The following is a 24,103-nucleotide window of genomic DNA, read 5'->3' on the forward strand; positions in this document are numbered from 1 at the left end:
ATAATAATAATAATAATAATAATAATAATAATAATAATAACAATAATAATAATAATAATAATAATAATAATAGTAATAATGATAATAATAATAATGATAGTAATGATAATGATAATAATAATAATAATAATAATAATAATAATAATAATAATAATAGTAATAATGATAATAATATATAAGTTTATTTGGCAATAAATACATCAAATACAGATAAAGGAAAACACATAGTTCGAAATTACACTTACAATTACTGAAGATAACACAAAAAAGCATGTAAGCCTATTTCCATTGTGGTCATATCAATCCCAGTCTTCAACCCCGAGTCTCCTGCCCACACCTCCAAAGCCACGACTCCAGGAAATGAATATCCCTAATCGCCCGGTAGCAGAAGCCCTCTTTTATACACAACTATATTTTCATTTTCTTACAGACATTCTTCCCCTCCCACAAAAACCGATCCCACGCGAGCGGCTGTTCTTACCTAGCTAGTCCACTACACGGACAACATTTGTAGGAGGGGACCAGAACAGTCATGAGTCCAAACAGTACACATAATACACATAAACATTATCATCGGTTTGTGAATAATACAAAATGTTCGTAACATATAGGATTGAGACTAAAATTTGAGCACCATCATATTAAAGGAACATTGTATTATGCATCAGGAACTACAGAATAGTACTAAAAGGTACCAAAACAGTACGAGTACCAGATCATCATCATGTAAGTGGTCATTGCAAGGATAGTAATATATTTCAAAATATCAGGTAACAAAGCTTCGTCGCTGTTGTATTGAATTCTTTGTTTAGCTGACATCAACCAGAATAAAACAGCATAAGTCTTAAGTAAGACAAAAAAAAAAAAAAAACTTTTAAATGTCAAGAGGCATATTTCCTCCGAGTCAAGGGATCTTTGATTGTTTACCGTACGAACAGCCACGAACGGCCAATTGTTGATCCAGATATTGACTGGGAGGAGACTGTTTATCTCAACCCAATTATTCACCAGTTTGATTACACACTTACTTTGGCAGTGAGTAGTTGTTCTAATCCACCACCCCCCCATAAAAAGATGCAGGTCCTCAAATGGCATTCGTAGGTCAGAACAGACTTTGAGTTTGATACGTTGTTTATATTTCTAGTGTGTCAAAGAATACGAGATTATTAAATTTTTCTACCCGTCAATGGACAATTTCACTTAATTATATGAGTGTCCTTTTTCTGGTTCAAGTGTTAGGCCTGGTTGAGAGTAATTCCAGGACAGCAGATATTCAATTACCAATCCAACTGATACCTAACCTAACTAAACCCTCTACTCCAGTAGGGGTCCAGCTTTTTTGGGTAAAATTGTAGAAGTGGATACCTACGTGATATAGTAATGGAAAATTAAACAATAGTTTTGTAAATTATATATTAATGTAATATACATTATTATTACCAATCCAAAGAATATAAGTTTTAGAGATATGCAGCATCCCTAAACACAGATTCTAAATTGTAATTCCTGCAGTAATCTAGAGTCGTTGCATACCTTAAGTAAAAATGTGCCTTGTTTGATTAGCTGTTGGCCCTTTGTATGCATTCACCTTGTACAGCACATTCTATGACCTAACCCAACCAAAACCTAGCAATGAGGAGATATGGAGGTTTGTATGCAGCTTCCCATCTTTGTACTAGTGGAAAATAGAAAAAAAAATCTTCTGAAGTAAAGCAAGTTTACATTTATCTTGAACTATGCCCCCTATTTTATGACCAGCAAAATATGTATGGGGGCCTGACAACCATTGCTATATACATAGGGGTGCCCCATCTGTTATAGAATTGTAAATTGCAGCCATGTCAAATGGGTTAATTCCTGATGTATCAACCTTACATTGGGATAACCAGAAACATGGGTATTTAGATAAAAATGGGCAAAATGGTTCTTCCCTGAAAATTTAGGATTTCTCCAGAGATAAGCACAATGTGCAATTTCGTTCCTTCTTTCCAACTCTTCTCAGGGTTGAGGTCCATTCTCTTTGTCTCGGGGCTTTGAGTTTGTTACATATTTCTCCCTGGTTGGTTAAAATGGAGGGGATCCTATAGAAATGTTTCTTTTGACCATGCCTTGCTCTGAGCAGCATACAATCGCACAAAGTTAACCATAACTACAATTCTCCAACAATTCCTTCTAGCTTGTGGTTTGTTCTCCAATATGGCAACATGAACATATAACATGAACCCTGTCATCATGCAGCAGTGGTCTATATGTCCAGATCACATCCAAATTGTGTAGGTCAGGCCTCTCTTTTGTGTCCTCTGTGTCCTCCCCTCAGTTGACCTTGACCAGATGTGTCCACCAAGACTTCCCTCAAAATTAAGTCTAGTCTCCTAATTTGCCCAGAATTAATCAAGTCTCCTTTCAAATTGTACTACAGTAGAATCCTGATTTAATGAGTCCCTTTTATTAGCTCGAGTTAATGAACATAATTCCATTCAACCAAGCATATTCCATTATTTGCAGTCATAATGAAAATAGGCTGATAAATTATTCAACACAGGAATCCGCCTTTCATTATTCACCTGATTTGGATGGCAATTATTAATGCCGGTCAGTTTTTCTTATATTTTCTTTATATTTCTGGCTGTGAGTTCTTCATTCTTTATCTAACATTTCACATTTTGTGAGCTTATTGTAGATATTTTTTAGCCCATTCCATCCATTTACCAATGCTACAAAACAAATATTTTCTGATGTTTGATTGTGAGCATTCCTTATTTATTTATGTATTTTTTTATCTTACCAATCACCCTATCATCTGATTCATTTAACCGATATGCTTTTTAAATGATTTTTTCCCTTAGTTTCCCTTGGAGTGACACCAGTATGGGTCTGGATTTTCCAGTTGCACTTGACCAATTTGTGTCAAATGTTCCAATTCTCCTTACTGCAGTAATATCATCATTGTGGATGTTTTGGCCCAGGACATAAACCCACTCTGAGAATTGGCACAAGAGATAAAACACCAATTCCTGAAGTGGGTTTATGTCCCAGGTGAATATGAAGATAAACAATGAATCTGTCACATGATCCAATAATATGCTGGTTACTGCTAGGAAAAGGAAACAAAATTTGCAAGGGCTTCTCTGTAATTCATATATTCAGAGGAGATACAGAAGTGGTATAAAATCAGTTGCACCACTTTTGTGTCTTGCCTGAAGATGTGAATTACATGAAAGTGCATGGGACTTTTGTATTTCTTTGTCTTTAGATACAGTGTGTGTGTGTATATAAACATATATATTACTGTATATATCTCTATATATATATATATATCTAGATATATATCTATATATATATATAAATATATATATGTATATTATATCATATATATATATATATATATATATATATATATATATATATATATATATACAAACACACACACACACACACAAATTTGACATACAAACAAAGATTGGATAACTCACATCTATTACTACTGGAACAGAGAAGAGAAAGAGGTGGTTTGCTGTTTACAGAATTATGAAAACTATGGAAGATCTTGATAGAGATGACTTATTGAAATGGGACAGAAGAGAAACAAGAGGACATGAGAAGAAGCTAAAGAAGGACAGTTACAGAAGAGATTTGAAAAAGAATAGCTTCCTACACAGAGTGATTGATGTCTGGAACAAACTAAATGAGGAAACAGTGAGTGCCAAAACTGTACAAAATTTTAAGAACAAACTGGATGCGGAGAGATACAAGAATGGGTCACTACGAGCATAGCTCTCTTCCCATAAAATACTAGGTAAATACACACACACACACACACACACACACTATACTATACTAAAGGAAGAAATAGACATAGAGAGGAACGAAAAGCATAGGAAAGGAAGACTGAGGTACAACAAAACAGACTTTACAAAACTAAAGACATTCTTCCGGAATGCAAACTGGGAAATATTTTACAGGGAAGAAACAGCAGTGGAAGAGAAATGGAATATATTGATGGAAAACTACAATGAAGGGGTAAACAGGCATGTACCAAGACAAAAGCGAGAGAGAGAGTACATTAAATGTTGGTTCAACAAAAGATGCAGTGAGGCAAAAGACAGAAGGGACAAAGCTTGGAAAAAGTGGAGAAAAGACAAAAAACAAAGCAAATGGCAAATTTATGTTAACTATAGAAATGAGTATGTTAATGTGAGAAGAGAGGAGAAAAGGAACCATGAGAAGGATATTATAGACAAATGCAAAGAGCAACCCAAACTATTCTATCGGTATGTGAATGGTAAACTTAAAAACAAACAGGAATTGGTGAAACTATGCCAAGGAAACATAGAATACACAGAAGATTTAGAGATGGCCGAAGTCATGAACAATCACTTTAAATCTGTTTTCACCAGAGAGAAAATACCGAATTGTGACATAGACAAACACAAGAAATCTCCCCTCATGAATGAGTTTACAGCATCACTAAAGGAAATATCAGAACATTTATCAAGGCTGGATGTCAGAAAATCACATGGCCCGGACGGTATTGCAAATTGGATTCTAAAGGAGTGCAAAGAAGAACTAACAGACAAAATACACATCTTAATAAACAGCTCACTCAAAGAAGGAAAGATACCCGAGGACTGGAAAAACGCTAACATTGTACCAATACACAAAGGAGGAAACAAAGAAGAACCCACCAACTATAGGCCAGTATCACTAACAAGCACCATTGCCAAAATTTGTGAGAAAATAATCAAGAATAGATGGGTAAAACATCTGGAAGACAATGACATATTAAACCCAAGACAATTCGGATTCAGACAAGGAAGATCATGCTCCACAAACTTAATATGCTTTTACTCAAGACTAATAGACATAGTGCAAGAAAGAAATGGATGGGCTGATTGTGCATTCCTAGACTTGCAAAAAGCCTTTGACAAAGTACCACACAGAAAACTACTAAAAAAACTGGAACACATAGGAGGAATACAGGGAAACCTACTAAAATGGATAGAGGACTTTCTGACTGGTAGAAAGATGAGAGTAGTGCTCAGAGAAAAATATTCAGACTGGAAAGAGGTGATCAGTGGAGTACCGCAAGGATCTGTGCTGGCACCAATAATGTTTGCTATCTATATGAATGACATGGATGAGGACGTGAACTGCTACATGAGCTTCTTTGCCGATGACGCCAAACTGCTAAGGAAAATAGAAACTGATGAGGACTGTGAAGCACTGCAAGAAGACCTAAATAGGGTATGGAACTGGAGTCAGAAATGGGAAGTGGACTTTAATACGAAGAAGTGTAGCATAATGGAGTTTGGAAAAAGCAAAAACAGAATATCAGGACAATATACAATTGGAACCAAAGAAGTAAAGAAAGTAGGATCCGAAAAAGATTTGGGAGTAATTATCACGAACGACTTGTCCTATGATATACAGATTAACAAAATTGTCGGGGAGACTTACAACTTGCTAAGATCAATAAAAGTGGCGTTTACATACTTGGACGAAGACATGATGAAAAAAATATTGGTTACATTGATAAGGCCTAGATTAGAGTATGCAGCGACATTGTGGTCCCCCAGTACCAAAAAGAATATAAAGAAAATAGAAAGAATCCAAAGAGCAGCTACAAAAATGGCACCTGCACTTGCAAACCTATCATACGAGGAGAGATTGGCTAAACTGGAGTTACCGACACTGGAGCAAAGAAGAGAGAGAGGTGACCTATTGACCATCTACAGAATCATGAAAGGCACAGAGGTACTCGATAGTGAGAACTTACTTAACTGGGACAAAAGAAACACAAGAGGACATGGAAAGAAAATAAAAAAACATAGCTATAGAAGAGAACTGAAGAAAAACAGTTTTCCTCATAGAGTTTTGGACACTTGGAACAAACTGGACTATGAAATAGTATGCGCAAAAACCATTCATGAGTTTAAAAACAAACTAGACACTGCAAGATACAAAGGCGGGACAACACGAGCATAGCTCCCCTTCCCGCAAAATACAACTAGGTAAATACAACTAGGTAAAATACACACACACACACACAGAGTGAAGAAAAAAAAAAAAAAAAAGGAATCTACGAAGAGAGGATTGGAAGTGAGTATAGTTGAGAGCCCAAGAGGTGTGATACCCAAGCACCACAGCATTTTGGATACTCCATAGAGAAACACAAGGTGGGAAAACAATGTATTTTCAGGTTTTCAAAGAAATGAAAGCAAAATAGGAAGAAGTTTTGATATATATAGAGAAAGTAGGTATAGCAATGCACTAAGAAATTGCAAATTAAGTGAACTAATGGAAGAAATCATAGACTTGAAATATAACTACCGGGCTGTTCAAAAGGAACTGATTACACTACAAAAAAGCAATGAGCAAACTATCAAAGAAATGAGTGACCTATAGAGTGGAATAGTAAGTCTTAAGAGAGAAAACGAAATACTGAAAAATGAGGATAAAAATAAAAATGACAAACTAAAAAAGGAGGTAAATGAACAGTTGCAAGTAGTGACTGGTAAAGTAGCAGAATCCATGATAGAAACAGACCTCATTGAAATAAAGAATCAATGGAAGAAAGAACAGGAAAATGAAGAAATATCATTTAGAAAAATAATTAAAGAGCAGATGGAAGAAAATACAAAAGAAACAGTTATAGCAGTAATCAAAGAGAAGGAAAATTTGGCAAGATACACATGTGACAAAGGCAAGTGCATTGTGGTCCATGGTATAGAGGACAAGCATGGTATGTATAGATACCAAAAAGAATAGGAGGAGAAGGAACTAGTCAAAGAAATTCTGAAAGAAATACAGGATGAAGATCAAAATCTCGTTAAAGAAATCTACGAGATTCACAGGATAGGCAAATACTCAAAAGAAAAACACCAAAGACCTCTAAAAATAAAACTAAGAACACAAATGATGGCAGAGGAAGTATTATCAAAAGCGGTCAAACTGGCAAATAGTGAGAAATTAAAAAATATAAGAATACAAAAGGAAATGAGTGATGAGAAAAAAGAGAAGGACAAAGTGCTCAGAATTGAAGCAAGTGATAGAAATGAAAAGAGAACAGAGAAAATATGAATTATTTTTGGAGAGTGATGGATTTGAGACTGAAAAAATGGTATATAAAAAAAATGGAAACCTAAACCAAAAAAGAAAAGAATATACAAAAATAAAAGTGGCATACACAAACATTGATGGTATGATCCCTGGAATCAAAGAACTAAATGACTATCTAGAAACAGAAAAACCTGACATCATGGGCATAGTAGAGACAAAACTGAAAGGACCGCTATTAACAAGCATAGTGAAACATGGTTTATATAACCACTGGGCAAAAAACAGAACTGATAAGCAAGGAGGTGTCATGATATTGACCAAAAAAGTTTTAAATGTAACGAAAATAATCGAAGGTCAGGGAAATACAGAAGTAATTATGATTAAACTGGCTAACAAAAAGATGAAAAGCAGAAAATTTGTAGTAGTGCATGTACCACCAAAAACCCAATGCGTGGCCAGATAGTGAACATTCCAAAATATTGGAAGAAACAATAAAGGTGCTAAACGAATCACTGAAAGAGAGTGGAAACATAGTAATCATGGGCGATTTTAATGCAAAAGACATAATTTGGGAAGAAATGACAGTCAAGGGGGGAGATGAACTCTGGAGCAACATGCTACTAGATATGACCATCGAATACACTCTAACACAATGGGTTAAGGAGAATACTAGATATAGAAACAATGAGGAACCATCAAAACTAGACCTAGCATTAACCTCTGAACCAGATATTGTGAACAAAATGGAATATAAAACACCAATTGGAAAAAGCGACCATATACTAATAGAGTTTGAATTAAAAGAACAGAACAACATAGAAATGACAAACATAGTGAAGGAAGATTTATGTACAACAAAACTTTGTAGAACTAAGGAAATTTTTCCAAAATGCAAATTGGGATAGGTTCTCTAAAAAGGAAACAACTATGGATGACAAATGGAACATGTTTAAAGAAAATTATAAAGAGGGAGTTAACAAATATGTACCAAAAAAGAAACAAAAAGAAATTTATATAAAATGTTGGTTCAACAAAAGATGTAGTGAGGCTAAAGCCAGGAGAGATAAAGCATGGAAAAAATGGGGGAAAGAAAGACAGGAAAACATCCAAATGGCAAACATATGAAAAACTTAGAAATGAATATGTAAACATACGCAGGAAAGAAAAAAGCGAATATGAAAGGGATGTCATAGACAAATGTAAGGATCAACCAAAACTCTTTTACAGATGTGTAAACGACAAACTAAAGGATAAGCATGATATAGTAAAATTGCGTGAAAGAGATAAAGAGTACATAGACGACACAGAGATGGCAGAAGTTATGATCAGACACTTCAGGTTTGTTTTTACAATTGAAAGCTCACAACCCCGGGAGGACAAACAACTAGAAAGTTCACCCATGATGAAGAAAATGAAAATAACACAGAGGGAAATAAGAGACCAAATTAAAAGCCTAGGTGTCAGAAAGTCGCACGGACCAGATGAAATTGCAAATTGGATATTGTAAGAGTGTATAGATGAACTGACATATAAACTACACAAGATAATAGACTTCTCATTTTAAAAGAGGGAAAGGTACCGCAAGATTGGAAAGATACAAACAGTACCAATATACAAAGGAGGAAACAGAGAAGATCCTACAAACTTTAGACTGGTGTCCCTCACAAGCACAGTAGCAAAAATATGCAAAAAGGTTATCAGGAACAGATGGACCAAACACTGGGAAGAAAATAAAATAATAAACCCCAAACAATTTGGTTTTAGAAGTGGAAGATTGTGCACCACAAATCTAATCTACTTTTACTCGAGACTAATTGAGATAATACAAGAAAGAGATGGATGGGCAGACTGCGCCTTCCTGGATCTACAGAAAGCTTTTGGCAAGGTACCTCACAAAAATTAATAAGTAAAATTGAAAAAATAGGAGGAATTCAAGGTAAACTATTGGAATGGGTGAAGGACTTCTTAACTGGGAGAAAAATGAGAGTGGTACTTAGAGACAAAAGTCCAAAATGAGAAGATGTAAAAAGTGGCATCCCACAAGGCTCTGTTTTGGCTCCTTTAATGTTTGCCATATACATAAATGATATGGAAAAAGGAGTAAATTGTTACATAATTGTTTTTGCCAATGATGCCAAATTACTCAAGAGAGTGAAAACAGAAGAAGATTGCAGATTGCTACAAGACCTGGATAAAGTATGGTAATGGAGCCAGAAATATGAGATGAACGTCAACATCAAGAAATGTAGCATAATGGAATTTGGCAGAGGCAAAAACAGAGTTTCGGAAAAATATACGTTTGGAAACAGAGAAGTAAAAAAAGTAAACTCAGAGAGGGACCTATGAGTAATCATCTCAAGTGACTTGACACCTGACAAACATGTAAATACACTGTTTGGAGAGACTTACAACTTATTAAGATCAATGAAAGGGGCCTTCAACTACATGGATGAAAAGATGGTTAAGAAAATAATTACTACATTGATAAGACCAAAACAAGAATATGCTATATCAATGTGGGCACCAAGCACAAAGAAATTAGAAAGAATCCAAAGAGCGGCAACAAAGATGGCACCCACACTATCAAATTTGACATATGAACAAAGATTGGAGAAATTACAGCTGTCAACATTGGAGCAGAGAAGGGAAAGAGGCGACCTGTTGACTATCTTCAGAATTATGAAAGGGATGGAAGTTCTTGATAGAAATGACCTATTGAAATGGGAGAAGAGGACACGATAAAAGGCTACAGAAGAGACCTGAAAAAGAACAGTTTCCCGCACAGAGCAATCGATGTCTGGAACAAACTAAACAGTGAATGCCAGAACTATACACGAGTTCAAGAATAAATTGGATGTTGAGAGATACGAAAGCAGATCACAACTAGCATAGCTCCCATTCCGTAAAATACAACTAGGTAAATACACATACACACACACACACACATATATATATATAGATATATATATATATATATATATATATATATATATATATATATATATACAAACATATATTTACCTAGTTGTATCTTACGGGAAAGGGAACGATGCTCATGGTGTCCTCTGTATTTCACAGTATCTAAATTGTTCTTAAATTTGTGTATGGTTTTTACAAACACTATCATTTCATCCATTTTGTTCCATACATCCACCACATTGTGGGGAAACCTGTTCTTTTTCAGGCCTCTTCTATAACTGTCTTTTTTGAGTTTCTTTCCATGTCCTGTCATATTTCTTGTATCCCATTTTAGTAAGTCTTCTCTCTCTGACTTACATACCTCTCATGATTCTATAGATGGTCAACAAATCTCCTCTTTCTCTTCTTTGTTCCAGGTTCGGTAACTCTAGTATTGACAGTCTCTCTTCTTATGACAATTCTGAAAGAGTGGGGGCCATCTTTGTAGTTGCTCTTTGGATTCTTTCAATTTTCCTTATATTGTTTTTGGTACTGGTGTGACCAGTATTTTCTACACCATTTCTTTGTCCAAGTAAGTAAATGCCACTTTTGTTTACCTCACCAAGTTGTAGGTTTCTCTGACAATTTTGTTTATCTGTTTGTCAGGTGACATGTCCGTTGTGATGATTACTCCCAGGTCTTTTTTAAAACCCACTTTCTTTAAATTCTTTTCACCAATTTTATATTTTCCTGATATCCTGTTTTTACTTTTTCCAAATTCCATTATACTACATTTCTTGATGTTGAAGTCCACTTCCCACTTCTGACTCCATTCCCAAAGTTTGTTTAGATCTCTCTGCAGTGACTCAATCTATTTCAGTGCTCACTTTTCTCAACAATTTTGCATCATCAATAAAGAAGTTCATGTAACTGTCCACACCCTTGTCCATGTCATTCACATAATAGCAATCATTATTGGAACCAGTACCAATCACTGTGGAACTCCACTAATCATCTCTTCCCAAGTAGAACCTTTTACCTCTGAGCACTATTATTTTTCTTCCATGCAGGAAGTTCTCCATCCATTCCATTAGTTTACCTTGTACCCCTCCAATGTTTTTCAGTTTTGTATGTGGCACTTTATCAAAATCTTTTTGTAGATCTAGGAAAGCATATTCAGCCCATCTGTCCCTTTGCTGTATTATATCTAATAGTCTTCAGTATGAGCAGATCAGATTTGTGGCGCGTGATCTTTCCTGTATGAATCCAAAATGTCACGGGTTTAGTACATTATTCTCTTCTAGATGTTTTGCCCACATATTTTTGATAATTTTTTCACAAATTTTGGCTGCAGTACTTGTAAGGGAAATCAGTCTGTAATATGATGGGTCTTCCTTGTTACCTCCTTTATGTATTGGTATGATGTTAGCCTTTTTCCAGTCTTCTGGTATTTTTCCTTCCTTAAGCAAACAACCTATTATATTGTATATTTTGCCTACCAATTCTTCTTTACACTCCTTTAGTATCCAGTTTGTAATTTTATCTGGGCTGTGTGATTTTCTGACATCAAGGCTAGTTATTTGATTCCTTATTCCAGGTTGTGTTGCTATTATTTCCCCCATAGGAATGTGTTGAGGTATGGCTGTTGTATTTCTTTGGCTTTGTCTGTATTATAGTGTGTGGATGTAATTATTTCATCTGTTTAGGAAGAGATTTGTATTTCTGAGGTGTGGGGTGTGGGTATGTCATGCATGTATAGATTAAAGGTGGGGTAGTCTGTCCCTAAAATTTCTGGTGTGCAATGATTGACCATTATTTGACATATAGTCATTTCTACCTGCCAAATAAGATGTCATGATACCCACACAGGTATTCTACTGAATGTGACAAGAAAAAATATGTAAAGCACCTCTACAATATCTCAGGTCAATATTATTGATTATGTTTTGCTTAAATAATAACAGGTACACCACTTATCAGTGTATCTTAAACGATGTGACTTGCATCACTTTATAAGTCAGATGAATGAGATGAACTGAATAAATCTTTCTAGAGTAGTTCATTTTTAGAGTCAGGTCTTGTAAGCCCAAATGTGGAATTTTATTGAGTTAAAACAAAATATGCCTTTTTGGCCAGCTGGTCCATTCCCCATCACATCTCATGACACGAGGAAAAAGCTACAACAAAATTTGAGTCATTCTGATCGTAATGGAGTGAGTATGCATGTAGATTTTGGATGAATTTCAGTACATTTCTAAAAAAGTACAAGTAGAATGCAATATATCATAGCACCCTGTTAGTGTTTCTACACATGTTGGTGATGGCAAGTACAAAGAATCTGTTTAGGTATGAAGGGACTTGAGTATGAAATGTTTTGTGTACAAAACATCCACAATCTGATTACAGTGTAATACACAATTTCAAAGAGTTACATGTCAGTCTTATAATTACATTTTTTTTTTCCCAGGATGAGGATAACTATCACCATTTCTTTGGAAGAGGTATCTGTAGATTTCATATATATATGATGAAATGGATCCAGTATGATATATGCAGTACAGGTACATTACGAGTCATCTTAGATATTGTATGATGACCCACACAAGAGAGAATAACCAGTGTGACCTGTATAATTCTACTTTCTCACAAAAGGGTGATCTCAAATGGCACAAAAGTCACCTAAAAACATGTGGTGACCCACTCAGGAGAAAGTCAATCCACGATGAGCTGTGAGATTCTGCTTTCCCAAAAAAAGATGGTCTTGCAAAGCATATGAAAACCCAAACAGGAGAAACGCCTTTCCAGTGTGATGTGTGTAATTATGCTTTCTCACAAAGGGGTAATCTCACACAGCATATGAAGACCCACACAGGAGAGAAGTCTATCCAATGTGACCAGTGCAATGGAGCTTTCTCATGAAAGAATAACCTCAAATTTCATATAGTGACCCACATTAGAGAGAAGCCATTCCAATATAGCCTGTGCAATAAAGCTTTGTCACAAAAGAATCAGCTGAAAGATCACATAATGATCCACATAGGAGAGAAGCCTTTCCAATGTGACCTTTGTGATTCTACTTTCTCACAAAAGGGTTCTCTCACAAATCATATAAGGACCCACACAGGAGAGAAGCCTTTCCAGTGTGACCTTTGTGATTCTGCTTTCTCAATAAAGGGTTCTCTCACACAGCATGCAAGGACCCACACAAGAGAAAAGCCTTTTCATTGTGACCTGTGCAATTCTGGTTTCTCATATAAAAGTGATCTTACAAGGCATATGAGGACCCACACTGGAGAGGAGCCTTTCCAGTGTAATTTGTGTGACTCTACTTTCAAACAAAAGCGTTCTCTTACAAATCATATAAGGACCCACACAGGGGAGAAGCCTTTCCAGTGTGACCTTTGTGATTCTGCTTACTCACGAAAGAGTCATTTAACACAGCATATAAGGATCCACACAGGGGAGAAGCCTTTTCAGTGCGACCTGTGCAATTCTCGTTTCTCACGTAAGATAATTCTTACAAAGCATATAAGGACCCACACTGGAGAGAAGCCTTTCCAGTGTAGCTTGTGCAATTCTACTTTCTCAGAAAAGGGTAATTTAACACAGCATATAAGGACCCACACAGGAGAGAAGCCTTTCCAGTGTGACATATGTGATTCCACTTTCTCACAAAAAGGTTCTCTCGCACAGCATATGAGGACCCACACAGGAGAGAAGCCTTTTCAGTGTGACCTGTGCAATTCTGGTTTCTCAAAGAAAAATGATCTTACAAGGCATATGAGGACCCACACAGGGGAGAAGCCTTTCCAGTGTGACCTTTGTGATTCTGCTTTCTCCCGAAAGGGTCATTTAACACAGCATGTAAGGACCCACACAGGAGAGAAGCCTTTTCAGTGCGGCCTGTGCAATTCTAGTTTCTCACATAAGATAATTCTTACAAAGCATATAAGGACCCACACTGGAGAGACGCCTTTCCAGTGTAACTTGTGCAATTCTACTTTCTCACAAAAGGGTAATTTAACACAGCATATAAGGACCCACACAGGAGAGAAGCCTTTCCAGTGTGACATATGTGATTCTGCTTTCTCACAAAAGGGTTCTCTCACACAGCATATGAGGACCCACACAGGAGAGAAGCCTTTTCAGTGTGACCTGTGCAATTCTGGTTTCTCAAAGAAAAATGATCTTACAAGGCACATAAGGACCCACACTGGGGAGAAGCCTTTCCAGTGTGACCTGTGTGACTCTGCTTTTTCAGAAAAGGGTTCTCTCACAAAACATATGAGTACCCACACAGGAGAGAAACCTTTCCAGTGTGGTCTGTGTGATTTTGCTGTCTCACTAAAGAGTAATCTCACAAGGCATATCAGGACCCACACAGGAGAGAAGCCTTTCCAGTGTAACCTGTGTGATTCTGCTTTCTCACATAAGGGATCTCTCACAAAACATATGAGGACCCACACAGGAGAGAATCCTTTTCAGTGTGACCTGTGCGATTCTGGTTTCTTACGTAAGAGTTCTCTTACTAGGCATATAAGGACCCACACTTGATAAAAGCCATTCCTATGTGAACAGTATGATGCAACTTCCTCACAAAAGAATTGCCTCAAATATCACATGATGACCCACACAGGAGAGTAGCCTTTCCAGTGTGACCTGAGCAATTCAGGTTTCTAACAAACGAGGTCTCTCATATGTCACATGGTTACTAAAACTGTTGAGAAGCCATTCCATTGTGACCTGTGTAGTGAAAAGTGTTCCCTCTAAGTTTTATGCCTATGTGTGTGCACACATGTTTCACAACTAATACACAAAGGAAAAAATGTGCACACGCAAGGCTTTTAAGATGAAATTGAATTGTTCTAGATAAACTTTATGATTTTATAATGATGAATTCAAAATAAAAGAAAGATGTGATCTTGAGAATCTGTCAATGACCTTTAAAATGTAAGTGTACAATTTCATAATGTCACATGTGTGTTTAAGATGGTTTGTATTGTGTTTAACGGTTATTTATCACCAGCACTTAATCATTCAAATTAATTAAATCAAGAAGAATGTTTACAATTTCACTCCCTCAAATCAAATACTCTTAATGGCCTGAATAACAGCATGAGCAAAAAAGATGATGATGAAAATATGGCTACTAAAAGAGCTTTGCTTAGAAATTCAAATAAGCACAACACTGAATCAAAGCCAAAGGAAAGATTAGAAGTTAAAAATTATGATAAGGGGAAAGGGAGGTGTTGGAAAGGCCCATCCTGACTTACTAGTTGACTTTAATTGAAAGGTAAGCAAAGGAAAACAAAAGAACATGTCAAATTCAAAGGAAGCAAATGGTGTGGTGCAAAAAACAAACTATGCCCATTCACAGGATAGGTTCTCAGAGGATGGTCAGTGTTTGATATCTGTATTTCACATTATGATTTCTCATTTGGTAGTGAACATGTCTTGAATATCATAATTGTTTTGGCTGATACTACAGAAATGATTAATTAGTTAGTTTAATGATTTCAAATGTTCTGTGCACAAAAAAAATCAAACCCAAAATTATATGAGATTTTACACAAATGGTAGTATTTGCTCCTCAGAATGAACAGTTATGTGACTTGGCAATGTTGATGGATATTGGACGAACCTTCCTTGTGTCTCGTGCAGACTATGAGCGAGGTTTTACCCTAATGAATAAAATAAAGAACAAACTTAGAACCAATTAGGGGAATGTCATTTGGATATGCTTATGAGAATGAAAAGCTACCAATTGTATGGGAATTCAATCACTTTAGATAATGTGTACAAAGAGTGGGTGAATGCCAAAGAGAGAAGAAATAAGGGGAAGCTAGAACTAATGCTGATAATTGGTAATGGGCTCTTTTATTATGTATAGATTTATTTGCAAATTTAGACATTCTAAATAAAGGTAATCAGTCATCAGTGTTATCTTTTTTACTTCATTTCATTCTACTAATCAAATAGATATATACCAAGAGCTTTTTCCTCCTTATAAGGGAGGTAGGTAAGTCAGAGGCACATACCTATTCACTGCCCATTTGACTCCGCCTTTTCCAACCATCCCATCTCAGCTCTTCATGGATGATGGGTCATCCCTGCATCCTGCCAACTGCCCTGGGTCAAACGCAATGCAGCAGGACAGTGTATCCACAGCAAGGCCGTTTCACATAATTGGTGAACCCCCCTCTCCATCCCCTCAAGCAGGAAAGGAGAAGAGAAATCCCTTTGTGCTGCATCAAAATATCATTCACACAGAAGAACCCCCCATCCCTTTCTTCCTTACATAACAATATCACCCATACACATTCTCCAATCAAACCTATTTTCTGCCTTCTACCTTCCTTGCTCAACAGACATTCCCCTCTTGATGGTCGTCCCCTCAAGTTCATTCTCCCCACCTCTGCCTTCCACACCTCTTATACTAGTCTTTCACCACTCGTTCTTTCCATGTGTCCGAACCATCCCAGTAACATTTCATCAGCCATATCTGCCATCTCCTTTTCCACTCCTGCTATCCTCCTCACCTCCTCGTTTTTCACTCTATCCAACCTTGTAACCCCTACTATGCTTCTCAGACATTCCATCTCAAACACATTTAAATTTTTCCTCTCTGCCTCTCTTAAATTCCAAGCCTCTGCCCCATACAATGCCATCAACACAATCACCCCTTCATACATTCTCCTCTTTGCATCCATTCCCAGTTGCCTATTTCTCATACCACTTTTTAATTTTCCATGACATTTACTTGCTTCTCTCAATCTACAATTTACCTCCATTCCTCCCGTTCCTGCCATACATATTGAATATTTTTGTCAACTGTCATTGTCACACAAACTCTTGAAATACAAAATCAGTCGTTGCAAAGCAAATAAAAACAATAGACACTACAGGTAGTTTGCGCATTTTTTCCTTAAGTGCCCTTGGTTTATCACTCTTACTAACAACAACAGGCTTCAGTCTGTGGGAGCTGTCAGCATTACCACACGCCATAACTGACAGCCTGTCCTTTACAAGTATCCTGCCGGTAGTGCTGCTTATCTCAGTGGAAGCCTGGGTGTTACTGGGCAGAGACTTCCAATATAACCCGGTTTCATCAGCGATTTAAATTTGAAAGTCTCGTTAATGCTCCACTTCACTAAACTCAAGAAACCTGTCCATAAACGAATCCCCAGCATTGGCGTCGGCACTAAGCAGCTCCCCAGTGATAGCTTTGTTTACAATGGCGTGGCGCCGTCGAAACCACCGCAGCCAGCCATCACTATACTTGAAGTTGGTGTGGCTAAGATACTCAGCAAGTCTCTGTGAAGCATGTTGTATATGCACGCCAAAGACGTCTTGGGGAGGGGGTGCCAACCGCCCGTCCCCGTCCGCGCCACATACACTCACACAATAAAAATAATAAAAATAGCAATAATAATAATTATGATAATAATAATAATGCTAATAATAATAATAATAGTAATAGTAATAATGATATAAATTTTTATTTGGCAATAAATACATCAAATAAAGATTAAAGGAAAACACAGTTCGAAATTACAATTACAGTTACTGAAGATAACACAAAAAAGCATGTGAGCTTTTTTCCATTGTGGTCATCACCAGCGGCGGCGCCAGGAATTTTTAGTTGGGGAGGCTAAGGGGGGGCTGAGGAAATTTTTGGGGTGGCTAATAGTAATATGATAATACACATATATTATCCTCATTTCAGAAGGGGAGGGGGTTAGTTAATGGCTGACAAATCTTTAGCCCTGGCAATTAAAAATTCCACTTAAAATTATTTCAATGAGTTTTTAAAATTTTCAATTTGCTCATTATCGGCTGAAAGAAACCTGCACAGCGAAGCTATAGCGATAATCCCATACCACACTCCTGGTCATATGGCCATTTCCCGAAGGTTGAGTGTGGTTTGAATTTTCCGCCAAAATCATCGGAAATTTAAAATTCCCGGCTCTGTGCAGGCATGCGCATTGTCGACCCCACCTCCCCCTCCCTATCCCCTCCCTTCTTACCCGGCTAGCTCGAGCCGGGCGTCGCGTCACTTAGATCGCGGAAACGGGACGGAGTGGTTAACTCGCTGCCCACATGGGAGCAGGCGGTCCCGTTTCCTGCTGGTTAATCGTCTGTTAGTTTTATCGCTTTCCGCTTGGCTGCTGGTTTGTCCCATTCTTCGACTTTGATTTTATACGAGCACAATCCGTCCCCGTCTTCGAGCCGTCCCTGGTAAACAACCCGGGTCCTCTCGGAGGACAGGGGACGTGTCTTATGGTACGGAGTGTGGCGCCCCCCAGGGTCATCAGGCCTCTCGGCAGCGCCATACCTCCGACCATCATCGGTCCTCTATTGCCTCACGGTTTGTATCAGGCCCTAGGCGTAGACTTTGACCATATACGATCGCAATACGTCCCCGTCTCCAGGCCGTCCGTGGTAAGAACCCGGGCCTCTTTGAAGACAGGGGGACGTGTCTTATGGTACGGAGGGTGGCGCCCCCCAGGGTCATCAGGCCTCTCGGCAGCCCCAAACCTCCGGTCATCAATGGTCCTCTAACAGCCTCATAGCTTGCTTCGTCAGGCCCTAGGCGTAGACTTTGACCTTATACGATCGTAATCCGTTCCCCATACGTCTTCGGGTCGTCCGCGGTAAGAACCCGGGCCTCTCGGAAGACAGGGGGACGTGTCCTATGGTACGGAGGGGGTGCCCCCGAGGGTCATCAGGCCTCTCGGCAGCCCCATACATCCGATCAATAATGGTCCTCTAACGCCTTAATGGCTCCCTTTGTGAGGCCCTAGGCGTAGACTTTGACCTTTTCCACTCGTAATCCGTTCCCCATACGTCTTCGAGTCGTCCGTGGTAAGAATCCGGGCCTCTCGGAGGACAAGGGGACGTGTCCTATGATACGGAGGGTGACGCCCCGAGGGTCATCAGGCCTCGGCAGCCCCATACCTTCGACCAATAATGGTCCTTTAACGCCTTATAACTTTCTTTGTCAGGCCCTAGGCGTAGACTTTGACCTTTTCCACTCGTACTCCGTTCCCCATACGTCCTCAAGTCGTCCGTGGTAAGAACCCGGGCCTCTTGGAGGACAAGGGGACGTGTCTTATGATACGGAGGGTGGCTCCCCGAGGATCATCAGGCCTCGGCAGCCCCATACCTCCGAGCTTCAATGGTCTTCTAACGCCTCACGGCACCACCCTCCTTCCAGGTTTCTTAAGAAAAAAAAAAAAAAAAAAAACAAAAAAAAAAAAAAAAAAAAAAAAAAAAAAAAAACACCACCCAGCCCTTCTCATGAGCCACAGCCAACCTCTTATCAACTTCACTTGGCTTGAGTTTAAAGATGACTTACCTGATGTTCCACCCCCAAGTAAAACACAAAAGAACTTTAGACTTAGGGAGTCTAGTGTTAGTTAAAATGAGTATAAATTGGTTCAAAGAAACTACAATCATTTAGTGTAATGAGAAGAGGAAAATCAGTTTAAATAGTACAGTTTAAGTTGGCGCAAAGTGCTAGGTATTACATAAAATGCCTTGACCTTGAAAAAAAACACAGGTCGAAATGGACATGACTTCTCCTATTCAACTTAGGCTAATATATAGTCATGATGGTCAAGAATTTTACCATGTTGAAATTAATTTCAACGCTCACTGTAACTCAGATCGAAATGACCATGACTTTTCCTATTCAACTTAAGCTAATCTACAGTCATGATGGTCGAGAATTTTACCATGTTAAAATTAATTTCGACGCGCACTGTGACTCAGGTCGAAATGGACATGACTTTTCCTATTCAACTTAAGCTAATCTATAGTCATAATGGTCAAGAACTCTACCATGTTAAAATTAATTTCAACGCTCACTGTGACTCAGGTCGAAATGACCATGACTTTTCCTATTCAACTTGAGCTAATCTACAGTCATGATGGTCGAGAATTTTACCATGTTAAAATTAATTTCGACGCTCACCGTGACTCAGGTGGAAATGGACATGACTTTTCCTATTCAACTTGAGCTAATCTACAGTCATGATGGTCGAGAATTTTACCATGTTAAAATTGATTTCGACGCTCACTGTGACTTAGGTCGAAATGACCATGACTTTTCCTATTCAACTTAAGCTAATCTGTAGTCATGATGGTCAAGAATTTTACCATGTTAAATTAATTCAACGCCCACTGTGACTCAGGTCGACATGAACATGACTTTTCCTATTCAACTTAATTTAATCTACAGTCATGATGGTCGAGAATTTTACCATGTTAAAATTGATTTCGACGCTCACTGTGACTTAGGTCGAAATGAACATGACTTTTCCTATTCAACTTAAGCTAATCTGTAGTCATGATGGTCAAGAATTTTACCATGTTAAACTAATTCAACGCCCACTGTGACTCAGGTCGACATGAACATGACTTTTCCTATTCAACTTAATTTAATCTACAGTCATGATGGTCGAGAATTTTACCATGTTAAAATTAATTTCGACGCTCACTGTGACTTAGGTCGAAATGACCATGACTTTTCCTATTCAACTTAAGCTAATCTGTAGTCATGATGGTCAAGAATTTTACCATGTTAAACTAATTCAACGCCCACTGTGACTCAGGTCAACATGAACATGACTTTTCCTATTCAACTTAATTTAATCTACAGTCATGATGGTCGAGAATTTTACCATGTTAAAATTGATTTCGACGCTCACTGTGACTTAGGTCGAAATGAACATGACTTTTCCTATTCAACTTAATTTAATCTACAGTCATGATGGTCCAGAATTTTACCATGTCAAAATTTATTTCAACGCTCACTGTGACTCAGTGATGTCACGGTATGATAAGATGACGTCATTATGTGATAAATTGACGTCACCATGTAGTCCTATGACGTCAATTTGTGTCCCTGTGACGTCACGAGACGATCCTATGGCGCCATGATCAATCCGGTGACGTCACAGTATAATCACATGATGTCACTAGGTATTAAACATATAGAAGTCCGCTTGTGGGTGATGAGACGTCACAAATTGCCATAGCACACTATTGGATGAAGACGCTCGCCACGGGCTTCGAGGACTTCCCGCGGGAAGACTTGGGGTGAGTTGGATACATACCGAGGGTCCAGGCCCGTCTTCGTGGGAGACGCTCAGGGAATGTCTTCACCCAGGACGAAGCCTCTTGACTAACGCCCACGGACGAGGTCGCTCGGAAACGAACTTGGCCTCGCATACTCCCTTTCGGTTTCTCGCTTACCCCGAGGATCTTCACGAAACTAGTGAGAGTGGTAGGCGTACGTTGGACGGAAGCAAGCGTCTCCACACTCATGTTCCTAGACGGCTAGTTGATGCATTTGCCCACCGGGGAGGGTGCATCGGCCGACATCTCAGTGGCTCTGAGTGTGTTGGCGGACGTGGAGTTCGGGGTGGACTGGGACGGGTCTGCCCTTGCTCCCACACAGAGACTTTATTGGCTCGGGATTGAGTGGGACACAGTCAGCGTCCTTCGGGTGCTCCCCTGCGCCAAAAGAGCGTGCTTCTCTCACACGTCCTCCCTCCTTCGGTGGCGGGGGGGGGGGGGGTTCTCTCAACTTCGCGACCCCGGCCCTTCCACTGAGCCGCTTTGGGCGCCGACGGCTGGTACGGTAGGTCGACAGGAGCATACTGCTTCTCCCGCGTGACCTGCCCGGGCCGATACCCTCAGCACTCCACAGGTTGTTGCGTCCCTGGCTTCGGTCGGGGGCCCTACGCCGGTCGCTCTATCCAGGTTTCAAGAGATCTACGTAGTGTAGCAACTACGCCCACAAGTGTTCGAGTCGTTCTCCCTCCGCTACGGCACCCCAGAGGTGGACCTGTTTGCCTCCCCAAACACGACCCAGCTCCCCCTTTACCTCACCTGCATCCAAAGGACACGCACAGGAGGCCCAGACGCCTTCACGGAGGACTGGAACAGCTGGAGGTACGTATTCATTTTCCTCCTCCAGCGACACTAGTCCTCCTGAAGGTGATGCAGACCCTCAGATCCTTCAAGGGTCAGGTCCTCCTGATAGCTCCCTACTGGCCAACCCAGCCGTGGTTCGGGGAGCTAATGAGATGGGGCCCTTCTCCCCTTCTACTGGGGTCAGCCTGCCTAGCCAACAGCCTTACCGCGCCTCTCCAAGCGTCACTCCAACTTGATAATTGGAGTTTCTACGGGGAGCTCTCAGCCAACTCTTCTCTACAGAGGCAGCAGACAAGATGCTCAGAGCTCACCTTCCGTCCTCAGTGCGGCAGTGTGGGTCCTGCTGACGGAGATTCCGGAACTGCCTTCGGAGACGCGCGATGGTGACCATCTCCGCCAGCATGGTCCCGGACTTCCTGACTTGGCTGGCTACCTCCACCAACAGGGCACCGGCGACTATCTTGCCTCACTATACAGCCCTCACTGATCCGCTACGCTTTGGCATGAACATCCGAGTGCCACAGAGGGCGTGAACCCTCCTAATGAAGGGGATCAGCGCCTCGAGAGAGCCGAGACATCAACCGGTCCTGGCCTGGTCCTTGCATCGTCTTCTGCAGTACCTGGCGTTCGAAAGGGCCATTATGGAGGAAGACCACTTCCCTCGACGCGTCGCCTTTCTGCTCGCCTTGACTACGGACTACAGGGCTTCACAGCTGGCGGCAATCACCCGCCACCCGTCCGTCTCCAAACTGGAGGAGGACAGCTCGGCCCTAACCCTCTCTCCATCACCAACATTCCTGGCCAGGAACGGCCGAGCGGACGACATGATCGGCCCTCTCAGAATACAATCCTTCCGGGAGGGAGGACGCCCACATCCACTGCGCCCGGTCCATGCGTTCGAAGACTACGTGGACCACACGGAAGAGATTTCTGAGGATCATCTCTTCTACAACTCGAAATTTAGGATTCCCCTAACCCCGAGGTCCCGGGCGCACCTGCCCTTCCGCTTTTTGGGAGAGAGCCGACCCGGGCCATGCCCCGCACGCCCACAGCATCAGGGACTTTGTGGCATCGCTGGAGTTTCTCCGCACCCACTCTGTGGAGCGGGTGCGGGACCTAGGGACTGGACATCGACGACTCCCTTGGGGACACGGTGTCTCTACCACTCGGTCGCCCCTGTCCCATGTGTCGCCATGGAAACGGCTCCACCTCTCTCATCTCAAAAAAGTGGAGGGGGCAAAGGGCGACCGAGGAGTGGGGAGGGGCCAGGAACCGTTGAACAGGATACAAATTTCGTATAGTTTACGCATTGTGTGAACAGTGCAATGTTGTGCATGTCACATTCTTCGGCGTGGGTACTTGACGTTTCTTTCTCCCCTCTACTGAGTGATAAAATGAATAAGTCTCCCATAGGAAAGACACACGTAATAACGGTTTGATTCAGGCTTCACCTCTCCTCCCACCTGTCCTCGTCTCATGCATAGCTTCGCTGTGCAGGTTTCTTTCAGCCGATAATATTTCTTTGTCGCGGCTCGTGCCGCTTAAATTCTTCTTATCGGCTTAATAAACCTGCACAGATTTAGGGTCCCTCCCTCCTCCCACAGGCGAAGCCTTCATTTCTCATTGAAGTGACGCGACGCCCGGCTCGAGCTAGCCGGGTAAGAAGGGAGGGGATAGTGAGGGGAGGTGGGGTCGACAATGCGCATGCCTGCACAGAGCCGGGAATTTTAAATTTCCGATGATTTTGGCGGAAAATTCAAACCACACTCAACCTTCGGGAAATGGCCATATGACAAGGAGTGTGGTATGGGATTATCGCTATAGCTTCGCTGTGCAGGTTTCTTAAGCCAATAAGAAGAATTTAAGCGGCACGAGCCGCGACAAAGAAATATTTCAGTTGGGGGGGCTGGCCACTTTTTTTTTGGGAGGGGGGGGGCGCCGCCACTGGTCATCACTAGACTTATTTTACACATATCAATCCCAGTCTCCAACATCGAGTCTCCTGGCCCCCATACCTCCAAAGCCACGACACCACGAAATGAATATCCCTAATCGCCCGGTGGCAGAAGCCCTTTTTTAGACACTACTGTCTTTTCATTTTCTTACAGACATTCTTCCCCTCCCACAAAAATCGATCCCACGCGAGCGGCTGATCTTACCTAGCTAGTCCACTACACAGACAACATTCGTAGTAGGGGACCAG

General features: G+C 40.3%; 1 protein-coding gene across 4 annotated transcripts; it reads left to right on the plus strand.

Annotated features, from left to right (window-relative positions):
- Positions 1–512: 512 nt before the first annotated feature.
- On the plus strand, positions 513–14,878 carry LOC143031771 (uncharacterized). 4 transcript variants are annotated; one of them, XM_076196025.1, is made up of 2 exons: positions 513–726; positions 12,425–14,878. In XM_076196025.1, the coding sequence occupies exon 2, from the start codon at positions 12,985–12,987 to the stop codon at positions 14,509–14,511; it is 1,527 nt and encodes a 508-aa protein (XP_076052140.1). In that variant the 5' UTR covers positions 513–726; positions 12,425–12,984; the 3' UTR covers positions 14,512–14,878. The 4 variants fall into 4 exon arrangements, with proteins under 4 accessions (XP_076052140.1, XP_076052138.1, XP_076052141.1 ...); XM_076196023.1 differs by lacking the exon at positions 513–726 and adding an exon at positions 912–1,101; XM_076196026.1 differs by lacking the exon at positions 513–726 and adding an exon at positions 912–1,035.
- The last annotated feature ends 9,225 nt before the right edge of the window (positions 14,879–24,103 follow it).

The sequence above is a fragment of the Oratosquilla oratoria genome, chromosome 12 (genome assembly GCF_046742065.1).
Source record: "Oratosquilla oratoria isolate Oo_2021 chromosome 12, ASM4674206v1, whole genome shotgun sequence".
NCBI classification, from domain to species: Eukaryota; Metazoa; Arthropoda; class Malacostraca; order Stomatopoda; family Squillidae; genus Oratosquilla; species Oratosquilla oratoria.